Source organism: Drosophila obscura, unplaced genomic scaffold (genome assembly GCF_018151105.1).
Source record: "Drosophila obscura isolate BZ-5 IFL unplaced genomic scaffold, ASM1815110v1 contig_17, whole genome shotgun sequence".
Classification (NCBI taxonomy): Eukaryota; Metazoa; Arthropoda; class Insecta; order Diptera; family Drosophilidae; genus Drosophila; species Drosophila obscura.
The window spans coordinates 677,801-691,744 of NW_024542757.1; the positions used below are offsets into that span (position 1 = coordinate 677,801).

The 13,944-nt window shown below is 50.3% G+C and overlaps 7 protein-coding genes across 8 annotated transcripts; 3 read left to right on the forward strand and 4 right to left on the reverse strand.

Annotated features, from left to right (window-relative positions):
* Nucleotides 1-739: 739 nt before the first annotated feature.
* LOC111078981 lies at nucleotides 740-1,475 on the forward strand. Its single transcript, XM_041592128.1, has 2 exons — nucleotides 740-1,046; nucleotides 1,465-1,475. Exons 1-2 carry the CDS (start codon nucleotides 740-742, stop codon nucleotides 1,473-1,475), a joined length of 318 nt encoding a protein of 105 aa, XP_041448062.1.
* Nucleotides 1,476-1,819: 344 nt separating this feature from the next.
* Nucleotides 1,820-2,236, forward strand: LOC111078966 (glycine-rich RNA-binding protein 1). Its single transcript, XM_022373934.2, has one exon. It carries the CDS (start codon nucleotides 1,830-1,832, stop codon nucleotides 2,172-2,174), a length of 345 nt encoding a protein of 114 aa, XP_022229626.2. The 5' UTR covers nucleotides 1,820-1,829; the 3' UTR covers nucleotides 2,175-2,236.
* Nucleotides 2,212-2,630, reverse strand: LOC111078980. Its single transcript, XM_022373952.2, has 2 exons — nucleotides 2,519-2,630; nucleotides 2,212-2,465 (listed from the first exon to the last, which is right to left on the reverse strand). Exons 1-2 carry the CDS (start codon nucleotides 2,628-2,630, stop codon nucleotides 2,251-2,253), a joined length of 327 nt encoding a protein of 108 aa, XP_022229644.2. The 3' UTR covers nucleotides 2,212-2,250.
* A 129-nt stretch (nucleotides 2,631-2,759) lies between these two features.
* On the reverse strand, nucleotides 2,760-3,227 carry LOC111078977. Its single transcript, XM_022373950.2, has one exon. The coding sequence runs from the start codon at nucleotides 3,196-3,198 to the stop codon at nucleotides 2,833-2,835; it is 366 nt and encodes a 121-aa protein (XP_022229642.2). The 5' UTR covers nucleotides 3,199-3,227; the 3' UTR covers nucleotides 2,760-2,832.
* A 781-nt stretch (nucleotides 3,228-4,008) lies between these two features.
* Nucleotides 4,009-5,311, forward strand: LOC111078961 (glycine-rich protein 5). The gene has a single exon (XM_022373928.2). It carries the CDS (start codon nucleotides 4,814-4,816, stop codon nucleotides 5,252-5,254), a length of 441 nt encoding a protein of 146 aa, XP_022229620.1. The 5' UTR covers nucleotides 4,009-4,813; the 3' UTR covers nucleotides 5,255-5,311.
* On the reverse strand, nucleotides 4,018-4,460 carry LOC111078962 (acanthoscurrin-2). Its single transcript, XM_022373929.2, has one exon. The coding sequence runs from the start codon at nucleotides 4,454-4,456 to the stop codon at nucleotides 4,049-4,051; it is 408 nt and encodes a 135-aa protein (XP_022229621.2). The 5' UTR covers nucleotides 4,457-4,460; the 3' UTR covers nucleotides 4,018-4,048.
* A 1,721-nt stretch (nucleotides 5,312-7,032) lies between the features above and the next one.
* Nucleotides 7,033-13,177, reverse strand: LOC111078960 (protein transport protein Sec24A). Of its 2 annotated transcripts, none has more exons than XM_041592062.1 (10): nucleotides 12,992-13,177; nucleotides 10,068-11,579; nucleotides 9,877-10,003; nucleotides 9,305-9,804; nucleotides 9,014-9,236; nucleotides 8,319-8,941; nucleotides 8,033-8,259; nucleotides 7,875-7,972; nucleotides 7,671-7,809; nucleotides 7,033-7,589 (listed from the first exon to the last, which is right to left on the reverse strand). In XM_041592062.1, exons 2-10 carry the CDS (start codon nucleotides 11,559-11,561, stop codon nucleotides 7,478-7,480), a joined length of 3,543 nt encoding a protein of 1,180 aa, XP_041447996.1. In that variant the 5' UTR covers nucleotides 11,562-11,579; nucleotides 12,992-13,177; the 3' UTR covers nucleotides 7,033-7,477. The 2 variants fall into 2 exon arrangements, with proteins under 2 accessions (XP_041447996.1, XP_022229619.2); XM_022373927.2 differs by having other exon boundaries at nucleotides 9,014-9,239.
* Between the last annotated feature and the right edge of the window lie 767 nt (nucleotides 13,178-13,944).

The following is a 13,944-nucleotide window of genomic DNA, read 5'->3' on the forward strand; positions in this document are numbered from 1 at the left end:
CGCCTCACGGCCAGCTGCAGCTTTTATGCCACGTTCTGTCCCACTTTTCATCCATCCAGCGGACCAACTCTGGATGAGTGTCAGTCTCTGGGACTCCAGGCTGGAATGTAGGCGAACGGGTTCTGTTGGCCAAACGACCCCTCATATATCACAGCGAATCCCCGAAGAGAGTTGTTGCCTCTTTGCGTGCGCCAATTAAGCAGCAGGTGTCAAGTGCAAGGCTCTTCTCTCTGTCGCCTGTCTCCTGTCTTCTGTCTCCTCTCTCCCAGTGGGAAACCAGTACGTACTCGTGTGGGACATCGGGGCCATTCGGCCAGGCATTCTGAATGGCTGAAAGTGAAATGGAACACGCTGATTCGCACCCGCTGCGCCTCTGACAGTATCCCGTTTCCCGATTTGGCAGGCAGATAAAGATGCGTGCGTAATCTGTATGGAATGAGAACCTTTTCCCACTCTGATTTACGATCTGCACACATGAGGAGACATGACAGTGATTTGTGCACCTCTACCTGCAGACACAAAACCCAAAACACAAAACCATTGATAAGTTCCCTCTCCCAGAGTGTGTGAGTTGTGCTGAGTGCACTGCAGGTAGAGGAGTACTCGAATAGGATTGGGATAATCCGCTAATGGACTGCAATCGTCTGTCCCGCTCCCGCTCTCGTGCAGCAGTGCATATATAGAGCCTTGCGCAGGGGTCAGAGTGCAACAGTCTTCAATCAACCAGGGCACCATGCACATGCAACACTCTTCGGTGCTGCTCCTTCTACTCTCTCTTGTGATACTGCAACAACTCTGTGCTGCCACGCCTTGGTGGCCTTCCAACGATGTCGGCTACGATGCCAGTCTGGATCCTGTGGCCTGGTCCCGCGCATTCGTCCAGGAAAAAGTACGCACATCCCGCAGAAACAAGAACCGTCACCAGCAGTCCACCGGCTGGTGGTACCACACGCCCACTGCTCCCGAGCCGACGGCTGCTCCACTGCACTTTGTGGACCGGAATAACTACAGGAGATTCCTGAAGAGACGCCGCAAGCTGGCGGCACGTGAGCGTTACCTACAGAGGCATTCATATCCATATCAATATTCACATCGTCATTAGGTGCTAAGCGTACATTAATTTCTAGTAATTAGCATATTAAACAGAAGACCAAGAGAAGGCCCAAACAAGCCTGTTTTATTTTTAGCTGGACGGGTTGTCGCGCGCGTCAGCAAAAGCCTGACTCGCTTCGATTAGCAGGAGTCTGAAGATGCTTCCAGGTAGATGGATCGTGGAACCCAAACAAGTTCTCGAATGGGGGGATCGAACTGGGCCACCATATGCCATGCTGCTGTTTGTCTCAGGCAAACAGAGGCCCCGAGACGCTGGCTAAGGTCAAATCCGCTTGCGTTTCAAGAGCATAGACCATTGGCAACATGGTGACATGGTAAACAGATTGGCAAACATGATGTAACTGTCCGCAGATCCAGCGTAAGACATGAGCAAACCTAGCGCCAGTCGCGGACTCTTTTGTTTGCGCATACACTCCAGCGAAGACCCAGACCAGACCAGACCAAAACCTAACCCATCCCAAAAGTCTAACACAATTTGGATGAATGAAAGTACGAGTATATTTGGCCAAGATAGAGCGACCAGCAACAGCGTTGGGCCCGCAATGTTGACACAAGAAATTAGCAGCTCTCCGCACGAGCCCAAGACCAAGACCAGACCACCAGCAGCCGACCATAAGACCATCAGACCATCAGACTAGCAGGCCAGAAGCATCTATATAAACCTAGTTGTCATGGCGTTTGGAATTAAGTACCAGCCCAGCATCAATCACAGCAAGATGATGAATTTCCCCAGCCTCAGTCTCGCCCTCATCGTTGTCGTCTGTGCCGTGAGCAGCAGCTGGAGCCTGCCCGTGGAGTTGGATAGCGGCGCCATCAGTCTGCTGGACCTGGAGGCAGAGCAGCAGCCGGTGGTGGACTTGGAGCCAGAGGGCGAACGTGTGGCACGTGGACTGGGCGGCTTTGGAGGACTCGGCGGCAAGTTTGGCGGCCTGGGAGGAGGACTGGGCGGACTCAAAGGAGGATTTGGCGGCGGACACGGTTTCGGTGGCGGATTTGGTGGTCATGGTTTTGGCGGCAGTTTCGGCAGCTTCAAGGGACTCTTTGACAAGAAATTCCGATAATTTCGATAATTCCGCCATGTCCTAGCTGTAGATCCTGTTTATTTTGTAATAAAATTTGTTTAAGAGAATGTTAAAGTTAAAAGTTGCCCATCTGGTAAATGGGATTGAGTGCGCCATAGAACTGGAGTTCAGGCTCAGGAGATGTGGAGCTCCGCGTTCTGGTCCTGACTGTGGGTCTTGTCAGGGGCTCTGGCTCTGCCATCGGCTTGGGCTTGGGCTTGGGCTGCCAGCGGCTCAAGGCGAGACGCACTTGACTGGCAAAGCTGCGCCACAGCTGAAAGGGTTTCAGCACTGAAAATGGAAGCAGAAATCAGATAGGAATCAGGCAGAAGTCCATCCATTACCAGTGGTTTCCATAGCAAGTGGTGCCACCTGTGGATCGTACTCGCGCTCATCCAGAGCCAAGACCTGGCCGAGAATGGTGCACACCAACAGCAAGCGAGGCAGAGTTAACATTTTAGCAGGTGGGCACCCCAGCGGTCCACTTATAAACACTTTTGTCCGCTTTGTCCGCTGCTTTCTTCGACTCTGAATTCGATTGATTGTAGGCCATAAAGTCCCGACTCGATTGGCTTGCATAACGGTAACATTTATTGAAGTTTATTGAATCACAAAATCACAAAATCAGCATCGCAATCACCCGATCTCACGATCTCTCCTAGCCATAGAAGCCACCGCCGTAGTAGCCTCCTCTGCCGCGGTAGCGGGTGCGTGTTATGACCCGAGTCCGCTGGAAGCCACCGCCATAGCCCCCACCGAAACCACCCCCATAGGCGCCGTAATAGGGTGGCGCGGGTGGTCCAAAGAAGGGCGGAGGCGGGGGCGGCCCAAAGAACTGGCGAACCTTGCGAACGTTCTCATCTGCCGCTTCGGTCTGGTCGGTCTCTCCAGCCTCCAGAAGCTGAACGGGGCTCGGCTCCGCATCCAGATCCGTTTCCACTTCCGTTTCTGTGGCTGCAATCGAAGCACCGAACAGCATCAACGCACTGAGGCAGAACAGTAGAAATACTCTGGTGTAATCCATTGGTAGGGGCAGTCGCACTCGCACAACGACTCGATCAAACACTGAAACTGAGCTCCGATCTGGGCTTTAATTTATAGCCAAACACAGGCCCCTCCAAGAACCCTACCAGAGCCGCAAAACAAAGGCGGTTCATTGGCATTGTTGATTGCCATTTGTGCTGTGGATGGATTCTCATTTTCGTGTTCGTCTAATTTCAATTTTGTGCCGAGCAAGAAGCGGGCGAGCTTAATTATTGGAATAGAAGAGAAAAACCCAAAAAGTTATCTATAGACTTGAATTAGATGAAGTTGACCCAATCTTAATGTGATGATGGAACGAGATGTGAGGCGGAAGTGTCTGCCTTACAGTGGGCCGCAAAGGGTGTAAGTTGATGCAGAATATAATGTGATTAAATGAAGTGTGAAATATATATATCCCTGTTCTGTAGGAGTGTGGGAAAGCGCATACCCCTTTTAAGATCATTTAATTAAATAAAATATCATTGATATTTGTAGCTCTAATAGTGTCAGAGATCTATCGGATCCGCTCTAAGTAATATCAGATTAAACAAGTCTAGCAAAATTTCAATCTACTCCAGTGGTTGGGTTGCCCAACGTTAACCACTGTATCTATGTCTGTATCTGTATTTGATGGCTTTTTGTTTGCCACTTAGATCCCATTCGCATCGCTTTGCGAGACATTCAGTGGGCAAACACACGGCAGAAAGACCATTCCAGAAATATCACCAACAACAACCAGCCCGTTTAAGTGGAATATGCAATCTCATCAGATCTGTTGATTCCAAACACTCAGAAAATGAAGCTCGTTTTTTTCATTCGTTGTTTATTTATTGTTTACACTTGAGAACCAGTCAACCGAAGAAACCGCCTTTAAATTTGGCAAATCCCACGGCGCCACCTACGAATCCACCACCGCCCAAGCCTCCACCGCCCAAGCCACCTACTGGAGCGACTCCCAGGCCATTGCCATAGCCATAGCCGTAGCCATAGCTGGGGATCGCCTGGATGGTCGATATAACCGGCACAGTGGTGATCACGGGCACTGTTTGAATCAGGGGAACCGTTTGAATGACTGGAGCAGCCGCCACACCACCGCCACCGATAAAGCCTCCCCCCACTATGCCACCGCCTCCTATGCCGCCAATGTGCCGGGTCCTCCTGACAAGATCCGTGTGGCTGTCGCCGCTGGCAATGATGGGTGTGGACGTGACCGAAGCAAGCGCCAAGACGAGCGCCAGGTAGACCGTCTTCCACAGCATGGTGCGATGGACTGTTTTGCCTGTCGCGGCACCTGGCCGGGTATTTATGCAAATTAATTAGTGTCCACTTCCACTCGGTCAGCCACTCGGCTTGGAACTGTTTGTGCAACCAATTCACAGATCGGGCGCCGAAAATCCCCAACATGACAGCGGCCAGCACTGTTGCTTGCTGATTCTAGCGATGCTCATGGATGGGTTTACCCTCTGGGCGGTTCGCACCTCGTCATCTGCGTCATCATTGCCACAACATCGTGAAGGTCGGGGTACACACGACCTGCTACACGTACCTTCGTGTGCATAAAACACCAGACAGAGTCTTGTCTCGCGTCTCACAACGTATCTGACCACGCGACAAAGATGAGGTTCGATCTGCAATTACTGCTGCTGAGCATCTGCTCCTGGACGGTCAGTGCCCACTCTCTGGTGGGTGGTGGAGTGGGAGGAGTGGCAGCCGCTGGAGTTGGCGGGGGATTTGTGCAGCAACCGCCGTACATCCAGCAAGTGCCCATTGTGCAACAAGTGCCCGTTGTGCAACAGATTCCCATTGTGCAGCAGCCACAGCCGCAGGCCCTGGGACTGGCCGGTGGTGGCCTGATTGGAGGAGGAGGGATCGGCGGAGGCGTTGGCGCAGCAGCTGGCTTCGGACGCTATCGGGAGAGCTACCGTATTAGAGGTCGCGGCCTTGGTGGTGGATTCCGTGCTCGCTACGACAAGAAGATTGGCGGTGGATTTGCTGGCTTCGGAGCGGCAGCAGGAGCCGGCGCAATAGGTGGAGCAGGTGGCGGTCTCCTAGGCTAAGTTTTAACTCTTTTTAGAATAAATTAATAAATAGAAAATAATTATTTTAATTAAAATAAATCTTTGAAACGCAACAAACAAAAATAAAATGGAAGTTTCGTGTTTGCGGATGACTCCTCCGGGGCATCATCTTCAGGAGTGTATTCTCGGTTTAACGAGTCATGTGGAACTGTTTGTGGCCCCACTTTTGCACCTTCCCAATGGACTTTACGACCCACATGAAGAATGTGAACCATAGAAAGAAGCCGAAGCCGATTTTCTGCTGCACTTTTTCCTTCCAGCCACCCGATCCCACAATCCCCTGCACCTTCGATTCGTGCATGTACGGAAACTGCGGTTTCGTTGGGTATACGAGGGGATCCCACCCTTGGGGATCACCTAAGAGAGGCTTAACGACCACATGAAAGCGGTAGATGCGCTTGCCATCTAGCTGCATGGCGTGATAGAGTCCCATTCGGTCGGAGTAGCGTAGATAGATGCCCTCCGGGGTCTCGCGCATCCGCCGAATCCTGCCCACGGCGTGGAACGACTTCAGGATCTCCGCGGTGGCCTGTCGTGGGAAGCCGCTCACCTCCACCCACGTGACCGGAATCCCAGTCGCACCAAAATCTGTAGTCTCAGTCGAGGCCCCATACTTGCGATCCGTGAAGAAGAGACCCTGGGATTTGGGGCCACTCTGGGCTGGAGGCTGACGATACTGAACGGTATGGCTATTCAGTATCTGGGGTGGTGAAGCGTGGAGCCAATCCCTGTGGCGCTGCTGCGGCAACTGCTCAGTCGGCCATTTAGGAACACTGTCCGCTTGTGAAGCGCTCACTTCCAACTCCATGGGGCTTGAAGTGTCGACGATCTGGCCGCAATCTTTAAATGATTCATGGATGGAACCAATGTGGTAGACGTCCTCGTAGTACATCCTGAAGGCTTCACAAAACGCAGTGCAACAGAAAGTACAATTTGTGAAAAGTAAAGAACCGAATTTTGAAACAATTTGGAACTAAATTAATAATTCGATTTCCAAAGACACTTGGGAAAAATTAAAGTTTGAATCCCCATAGCTGGGACTTGACGTATGTCAAGGACTACTATGTCTAGATTTGTGATGAATGTGAATTCGACAGGCAGGGAGATGAATTGGTCTATGCTTTAAATAAAACTTTATTTATCTTTTATTTTTGTCGTACTCGTATGTATGTGTATAAAGTATGGTACAGCATATGTATAATGTTTTCGTTTAGTTAACAATTTTCGGGAGCCAAACAGGAGCGAATGTCTTGTTGCTGCAGCTCTTTCCGTTTCCGTATCTGTTCCACATGTGTCTCTCACAAACTACGTTACCTAGGGCCCTCCCTTTACTGTGGGATTCTATTTATATATATATATATATATATATGTATGTATTTTTTATGGTATAATAATCTTTCTAGGCGTAGGACATACACAATACCGAAACTATTCCCGTACGTTCGTACACACACACACAAACATTTTAAATAAGTTGGCTAGCTAATCGTAATCGTACTCAAACATTGAAACAATAAGCCCTGCAATAGCCCAATCTCTCTTATAAATAAATACACTTGTAAAACAATATTTCTGTTCTGTTTTCGTTTTGTTTTGGGCAATAAATACTATTGTAAACAGCAAAAGCATAAGGGAAAAGCCCACCACAAACAGCAGCGTGTGCTCTGTGGGTCTGAGTGTGAGTTTTTGTTTGCAGAATGTTTGGAAGCAGCTCGAAATAAGCAACGAAAAATTGCATTTAGCGGGAGGCGGGTATGTGTGTGTGGGTTCTGTTTATTGCATAACATATCTATAATAAATAACATTGCATGTCCGCTTGCGGGATGGGCAGGGGGGTGGTCTACTGACTGTTGGGCCGACTCGAGTGTACGATCTAGTTTCAATTGTGACAAGATACACATATCTCTCTCTCGCTGTTCTCTTTTATCATTTCTTTTGCATTCTTTTTTTTTTTTTTTTTTTTAGTGCAATAAATCAACAAATAAATAAATACATGCACTTACAAGTTACACCTAAGTTACGCGATTGAGGGGAGGGTGAGGATGTGAGGGTAGTGGATCAGAGAACTAGTCCTTGTAATCTTATCTCGTCTGCCTATATTCCATATATTGTTCTCCACTCGTACTTCCTGCCTTTAGACACCAGAGTCGTAGACTCGTATTTATGCTCTATGCAATAATAGTAGGATTTTCTGCTTATATACTATTTAACCTGAGCCCGAATGTTTTGCAAGAATTCATAGTACGATAAACTCGATTCACTGCGATCGTCGGTTAATCTCTCAATAAACTGACCCTTGGCCGTGCTCGTGTCTCTGTTTTTTGTTTTGGAAGAGGAGCGGAGAATGCATATGGTTAGAAACTGACTATCTTTGCGCTGGGTTTCAAACACTCACCTGATTATCTGTACCAGCGGCGAGTAGGGTTTATCGTAGTTCAGGCGCAACAAGAAGCGCTGCAGTATGTCGTACTCGGCACTCACAATATGTGGCAGTCCATAGACATAGTCGCCCAGCTCCGCAGTTGAGCTGATGCCTGAAACCGAGCAGAGCAGAGGATTAGCCCCTGAAACTTCACCCTAGAGTGACACAATATCTTACCCAGCACTGCCTCCAGGACATCGGGTGGCACATTGAGGCCGACATAGAGCATTATCAGTTGACCACAGTCCATCAGGAATATCGAACGAGAGTCCAGGCTGTAAATTGATTGATTAATTAGCTGTCCACCTGTCCAGATATTCGCTCCTCAAACTTACTGCTCCGCAGATAATTGCAGGCGCGGCAACTCCGGCAGCGGATCCTCCTCGTCGTCTTCTTCAGTCGTGCTCGCATTGGAGTTGCGAGCATGGTAGATGAGCCCATCGATCTTGTACAGCTCCGGATAGACGAACTTCATCAGTTGATCCAGTGGCAGCGTCTTCATGCAGTCCATGGCATACACACGATCATCCAGACGCGTGCTTGTTCCCACACGGAAAGCAGGCTGCAAAAAGGAAAAGTTCCACTAAACGACTTCGGCTGGGAATTGAGGCAAATACATACATGCTTGAGGAGCCCCAGGATGTAGAGGGGCAGCAACGCCAGACTGCGGGGAGCAATCAGTTGGCCGGACTGTCCAGAGGGCAGATTTTGTGCAATCTTAAATGCATTGAACACGTCGATGGTTGCATTGATGAAGGCGTCGCGAGCATCGGACAGATTGGAGGCTATTGACCGGTCCACGGCCATCTTGGACAGCAGGCCGATAATCGCCTCGGTGTCGGCCGAGTGCATTACCTCGGGTAGCGACGACGTCACCGGCAGGCACACCGTATGCACCCGAATGCGTCGCTCGCCCTCGCTGTTCGTGTAGAGCAGCGCTGCCTGGAAGCAGATCGTCTTCACGTCGGTGAGGCTCTCCTCGTACGAGATTTGCATTCCGTAGCCCGCATCCGGATTCACGTTGGGCAGCGACAGCAGATCCGTGGAGCGCACAAAGAAGTTGCCGTGGAATGTGTGTACCTGCAGGCCGCGAGTGCAGCGGATGCGCATCACCGCCTCGAAGCCGATTTTGCGCGTCAGATAGCGCTTGAAGCACATCCTGAACGAGTCCACCATATGCTGCTTGGTCTTCTGGTACAGCGGGAAGTGGTGCACACAGCCGCCGCTGTGTTTGCTGATGCCAGCTGCAAAAGGTGTTTAGTGATTAGATTAATGATCGGATGCAGGAGGAGTCCTAGAGTCCTGGAGATACTTACAAATGGTCGCCATGTCGCTGTACTGCTGGTTCATCAGAAAGAGATCGCAGGCAATCTGGTAGCCAGAGCACTCCAGCGCAAAGCGCTTGTAGAAGTCGGTGGCCGGATTCAGGTGAGCCACATCCTTGGCCGAGCGATTGTTGGGATCCTCGCGCGGCTCCAGAGAGCCGGGTCCCTTGTTGGGAAGGCACGCTTGAAAGACGGTGATGCGTCCACCAGACGACTGCTGCGATGGCAAGACGGTGGAATGTCATCTGATTCTCAATAACCCCGAATTCTACGAGTACTTACCATCAGCTTGAAGGCCACCTGCAGGGCGGAGCCCAGAGCGGAGCCGGGATCATGTGTGTGGGCGAATCGTTTGGGCAGCAGCTTGAGTAGATCACGCACCAGCTCTTTGCACTCCTTGAGGTTCACCAGGAGGCTGTCGGGACGCGGCAGGAAGGGCTCGTCAATGTCCAGCAGCGTCATCTCGTGCGGCTGATTCAGACCCTCGGCCATGCTGTAGAAGTGCACGAAGCTGTCGTAGCAGATGAAGCCCACCTGGGTCCGTGCATCGCCCGGCATCTCGTCCAAATGCCTGTTGAGCACCGAACATGCCGCCTCCAGGTAGCCGCTCTGCTGGGCAATGATCGACACGTCGAAGAGGAACAGATACATGGCCGGCTGCGGCGGACGTAGCATGTACTCCGACGGCGCAATGAACTCAATGGTGCTGGAGCGCACCTCTGGCCGTCGGGTCACATCGCCGTAGGTCTTGGTGGCCGGATCGAACTGGAAATCTTCGGGCACTGAAAGAGAGAAGCATTTTATGTTGTTTGTTCTTGTTGCGAGATAAGCGATTCGATGCGATTGTTACTTACATTCGTTCACGCGATAGCAGAGATTGCACTTCCACATCTTGCTGTCCACGAAATAGACAAAGGGATTGATGTACGTGCGGCACAGCCGGCAGCGCACAATGTTGATGCACTGTATCACGGGCAGGTTCTGTGGAATACGAAATATGAGTTGAAGAATTCAGATTTAGCTTCTAGGGGACACTCAAACTTACATTCACATCCCGAAACGGATGAATCACTATGCCCAGGGGCAGGCGCGACTTCTGCAGCAGCGAATTGCTCTCGGGGATTTTCGTGACGGTGCAGCGCATGATGCTGGGACTGCAGTTGATTGACTCGTGGAACTGATTGTGCAGCACCACTTTGGGCGCCGGCAATGTGGCCGGCGAGAGGATGTGTCTGTTCTGCATCAGGTCGATGGTGTCCTGGCCCCAGAGCCGACTAAATCCCTGCTGGGCAACATTCAACGGAACCGGCGCGCCAAGCTGCGGGGGTCCGGACGTTGGCTGTGGCTGGGCGTAGGGATGCTGCCCTTGGGGCTGCATCGACGGAGGCGGCGGCTGCGACTGGTACTGCAAAGGCGTGCTGCTGGGCTGAGCTCCGAACATGCCAGGGGGCGGTGGTGGTTGTTGCTGCTGTGGTAGCGGCGGTTGATGCAGCGGCTGCTGGTACGCCTGGCCATACTGATACTGCTGCGGCGGAGCGAACGGAGCTGACTGTGCCTGATTCTGTGGCTGCTGCGGAGCGAACGGCGCTGACTGTGCCTGAGGCTGCGTCTGTACTGGAGGCGGAATTCCAGGCACGGCTGCCTTTGGGAGACTTGGCGGCCAGGCAGTGCCAGCTCCAGGCGGCGGTGCGGCCCTTTGCAGATTGTTGTTCTGCTGGTTTTGGCTCTGCTGGTCATTGCTGCCAGGCGTGCCACCATACATGATCCTTTGGCCTGCCTGCGGCAGGGGCACTGGCTGGGCACCACCCACCGTTGGACTTCCGATCACCCTCGACGCACTTGGATTCAGATTGGGAGGCTTATTCGCCATAAAGGGGACCCCAGCCGTGGTGTTCGCTAGTGGCAGCTGCTGGTGTTGCTGCTGTGGTGGCAACTGCTGTGGACTAGCGGATGGTTGTCCATTGGTCCGATTCAGATTCATTTGGTGCATATTGCTCGTCAGGCTGGCCACAGATGGGGGCTGTTGGGGTCGAGCTGCTGCTGCTGCTGGGGGAGCTCCGTGCGCATATTGGAGACTGTGGGCCATCGGCGCCGCACCTCCCGGCGGAGGAGCACTCATCAGGCCAGGCGAGGCGGTGCGCGAGGAGTTGGCGCTGGGCGCTCCGTTGCTGCCATTCGTTAGAGACGTGGGTCCATTGGCGGTGGGCGGACGAAAGTGAGGCGGCAGAGTGCTGGGCGGTAGCCCCCCATTGTTGGCACTCGTCGAGGAAGGCGGCAGAAACTTGTTCACAATATTGCTGTTGAACTGCAGAGGCGGCGGCAGACTGCTGTTGCTGCCGATCCCCGGATACTGCTGGGCTGGTGGCTGCTGTTGCTGTGGCTTCTGCTGGAGATATTGCTGTGCTGATGCTGGTGCCGCTAGCGGAGGCTGCTGTTGATGCTGAACTGCTCCGGGCAGACCGTTGACCAGACTGCTGCCCTGGTTTCCGTTTGCAGGGCCGGCGGCGGGTGGCACAAAGTTCTGGTTATAGGCGGACATTCTGCTAATGCATACGTTCTGAAAGCAGAGAGAAATCTGTCAGTTGTGATCTTTAGCCAGTGATTGTGCCAGTATCTTATCTCCCTGAAGGTTAGTTATTGTCGCAACAAATTGGCCCTAACAGCGGGGGCTGCTCTCTTGCCCGTTACCCGCCGACTGTTTTGCTATCTTATCGTTCAATGCCAGAATACGAATTACATGCAGACTGGGAAAGCTCTAGGGCGAAACGTGCGCGGCTGATAACTCACTATAATTCGGAATTCCAATTGGAACGGAATCAATGGAATGGGGCAGAGGAAACCCTTGCTTGTGGCCTCTAATTGCAGCGCTCATATCAGAGTGCAATATGGAATGCGTAACGAGCTTCTTCTTCGTCTCCAATTGCCATCAATATTGCTTTTATGGGCCCATTGTACACTCTCTATACGCAAGCAGAGTATGTGTGTGCATACCGATATGTCTGTGTGTATGCTTTATAGTGTCTGCGTCAACATTTATTTGGATATAAGTTGGAAATTTGTATCACATTCGTTTATTTAAACAGCTTCGACGACGCGACGGCTGGAGACGTGAAAAAGCTCCGATTAAGCGTGTTATATGCTATGTGTGTGCTTGACCTCGGAGCAAGCGATGATCGACGACGATGCTTGCTAATAAGCAGGTGGGCCAAAGCCCACTGGCACAGCACAGGCTCCACTCGGTGCAGCGGGGAAGTGTTTGCACAGCCGTATGACGACCAAGAGAGCGGAAGCAGGAAGCAACTGAATTTGGAAGCTTGAAACTCCAACTGGTCGCTCCGTGAAAATCACTTTCGTTCACGCGGCAGTGAATAAAACAGATAACAAAGCAACATTTTTGATGACGTGCCTACCTACCACCTACCGCGCTGCCATGCCCTGCCCTGCCCTACCCTTTCTTTCTGTCTCTGGATAGTCATTCGCCCTGCACACCACCCACTCGTTCGGGCTGTTGCTACCGTTCAGAAATTATAGAACTATTGGCGCATACGATTGAGTAAACTTTTACCCATCAACTTTCTGCAGGCCCCAAGAGGCATGCAACGCCACAAGCACACACACACACTAACAATTGGGCGCAGGCCAAAGAAAATCGCGTTTTTCACTAAGTACTTGACCAGGCAGCAGCAGCACTTGCACTTTGTAGTTGTCTCTTCTTCTTCCGCCCTTGATTGGCGATTTATCGCTCTTTGCACGCACGCACCGTACGCAGGAGAACTGCACTTTGTTCGTCTTTTTCGTAATTATTTTTCAAATAGGGTTTTGTTATTTACAAAGGGGTGGGGTCCCTGCACTGGATCTCTGGTTATTTATTAATTGGCAATTATTTCCGTGAAGGCGAACAATTGAAATTTTCCTGGCTGGGGCTTTCTATGACGGCACAGAATTGCGCTCTCTCTTTAATGTACTCACTGGCGTCTTTCGCGTTTGTGGGGAAGTTTGTAAACGCCAACGTCGGTGAGCTTGCTGTTAAACAAACTTGCTGTGCAACGCTAATCGCAAATTACAAAATTTTTAAACTTTGCGAACCAGAAAAGGAACAAAAAATTTTGAGGCCACGTCAATCAGTGTGACCGTCTGTTTTAAAAATCATCATCGGGGTTGAAGAGTGTGGCAGGGAGTGCTGTCCTTTCAGCTTATTTAAAGCTATAGCTAAGGTTTTTGTGGAGTGGGAAAACACACATTCGAACCAATTACATTAATTTAAATTTTAGTTAAAATTGTAATACACCTTATTCCTGCTATTAAATTTGATATATGTAGCAGGTAGCGCAAAAAAGGCAAGTGTTGTAACAACTACGATTTGGTTTTTCAATATAGAAATTTCATATCAAAAAGCGAATTTATTTTCGGGCCTAGCCATTCATTCGAATAAATATAGCTTTCTTTTATTTTGAAATTCTGGCAGCACTGTTGGAAGGGCTGCCACACAAGCACACATCAGCTGTTTGACAGCCATATGTTCTGTGTGTGCACAGTGGGATATGGGGAACTAAAAATTTTGGTTAAATCCACATTTCATAGGTCTTCAATGAAAGAGATCTATAGAAAATGGTATATTGCTTTAAGAATAAATTGTTTTATTTGCAGTAATCGTATCTGGGCTCCATTACAATCAATTTGTTAAAGTATTTGCTCTATTAAATGTTTAACATTTCGGTTTCAAAAGGAATTCGAAAAAATATATACAAGTTCTGTAAGTAACGGTAACGGTTGGACAGGCTATCAATTGCTTGGTCCAATACCGCGATTGTTGTTATTCCTCTGGGGAAACTACATTTGTTATCCTACAGAGTTTCGACTATTTTCGTTAAATATTATTTTAAATATCGAAGCGTATATTTTGTATTCGATTCACTTTTCGT

Bases quoted from the DNA above. Each gene is read 5' to 3' on its own strand.
- LOC111078981 (XM_041592128.1), top strand. From the start codon at position 740: ATGCAACACTCTTCGGTGCTGCTCCTTCTACTCTCTCTTGTGATACTG.
- LOC111078962 (XM_022373929.2), bottom strand. From the start codon at position 4,456: ATGCTGTGGAAGACGGTCTACCTGGCGCTCGTCTTGGCGCTTGCTTCG.
- LOC111078977 (XM_022373950.2), bottom strand. From the start codon at position 3,198: ATGGATTACACCAGAGTATTTCTACTGTTCTGCCTCAGTGCGTTGATG.
- LOC111078966 (XM_022373934.2), top strand. From the start codon at position 1,830: ATGATGAATTTCCCCAGCCTCAGTCTCGCCCTCATCGTTGTCGTCTGT.
- LOC111078960 (XM_022373927.2), bottom strand. From the start codon at position 11,561: ATGTCCGCCTATAACCAGAACTTTGTGCCACCCGCCGCCGGCCCTGCA. The intron at 8,942-9,013 runs GTAAGTATCTCC...CACCTTTTGCAG, and splicing joins CAGCGACATGGCGACCATTT to CTGGCATCAGCAAACACAGC. The intron at 7,810-7,874 runs GTAAGATATTGT...GCTCGGTTTCAG, and splicing joins TGTCCTGGAGGCAGTGCTGG to GCATCAGCTCAACTGCGGAG.
- LOC111078961 (XM_022373928.2), top strand. From the start codon at position 4,814: ATGAGGTTCGATCTGCAATTACTGCTGCTGAGCATCTGCTCCTGGACG.
- LOC111078980 (XM_022373952.2), bottom strand. From the start codon at position 2,630: ATGTTAACTCTGCCTCGCTTGCTGTTGGTGTGCACCATTCTCGGCCAG. The intron at 2,466-2,518 runs GTAATGGATGGA...TTCCATTTTCAG, and splicing joins ACTTGCTATGGAAACCACTG to TGCTGAAACCCTTTCAGCTG.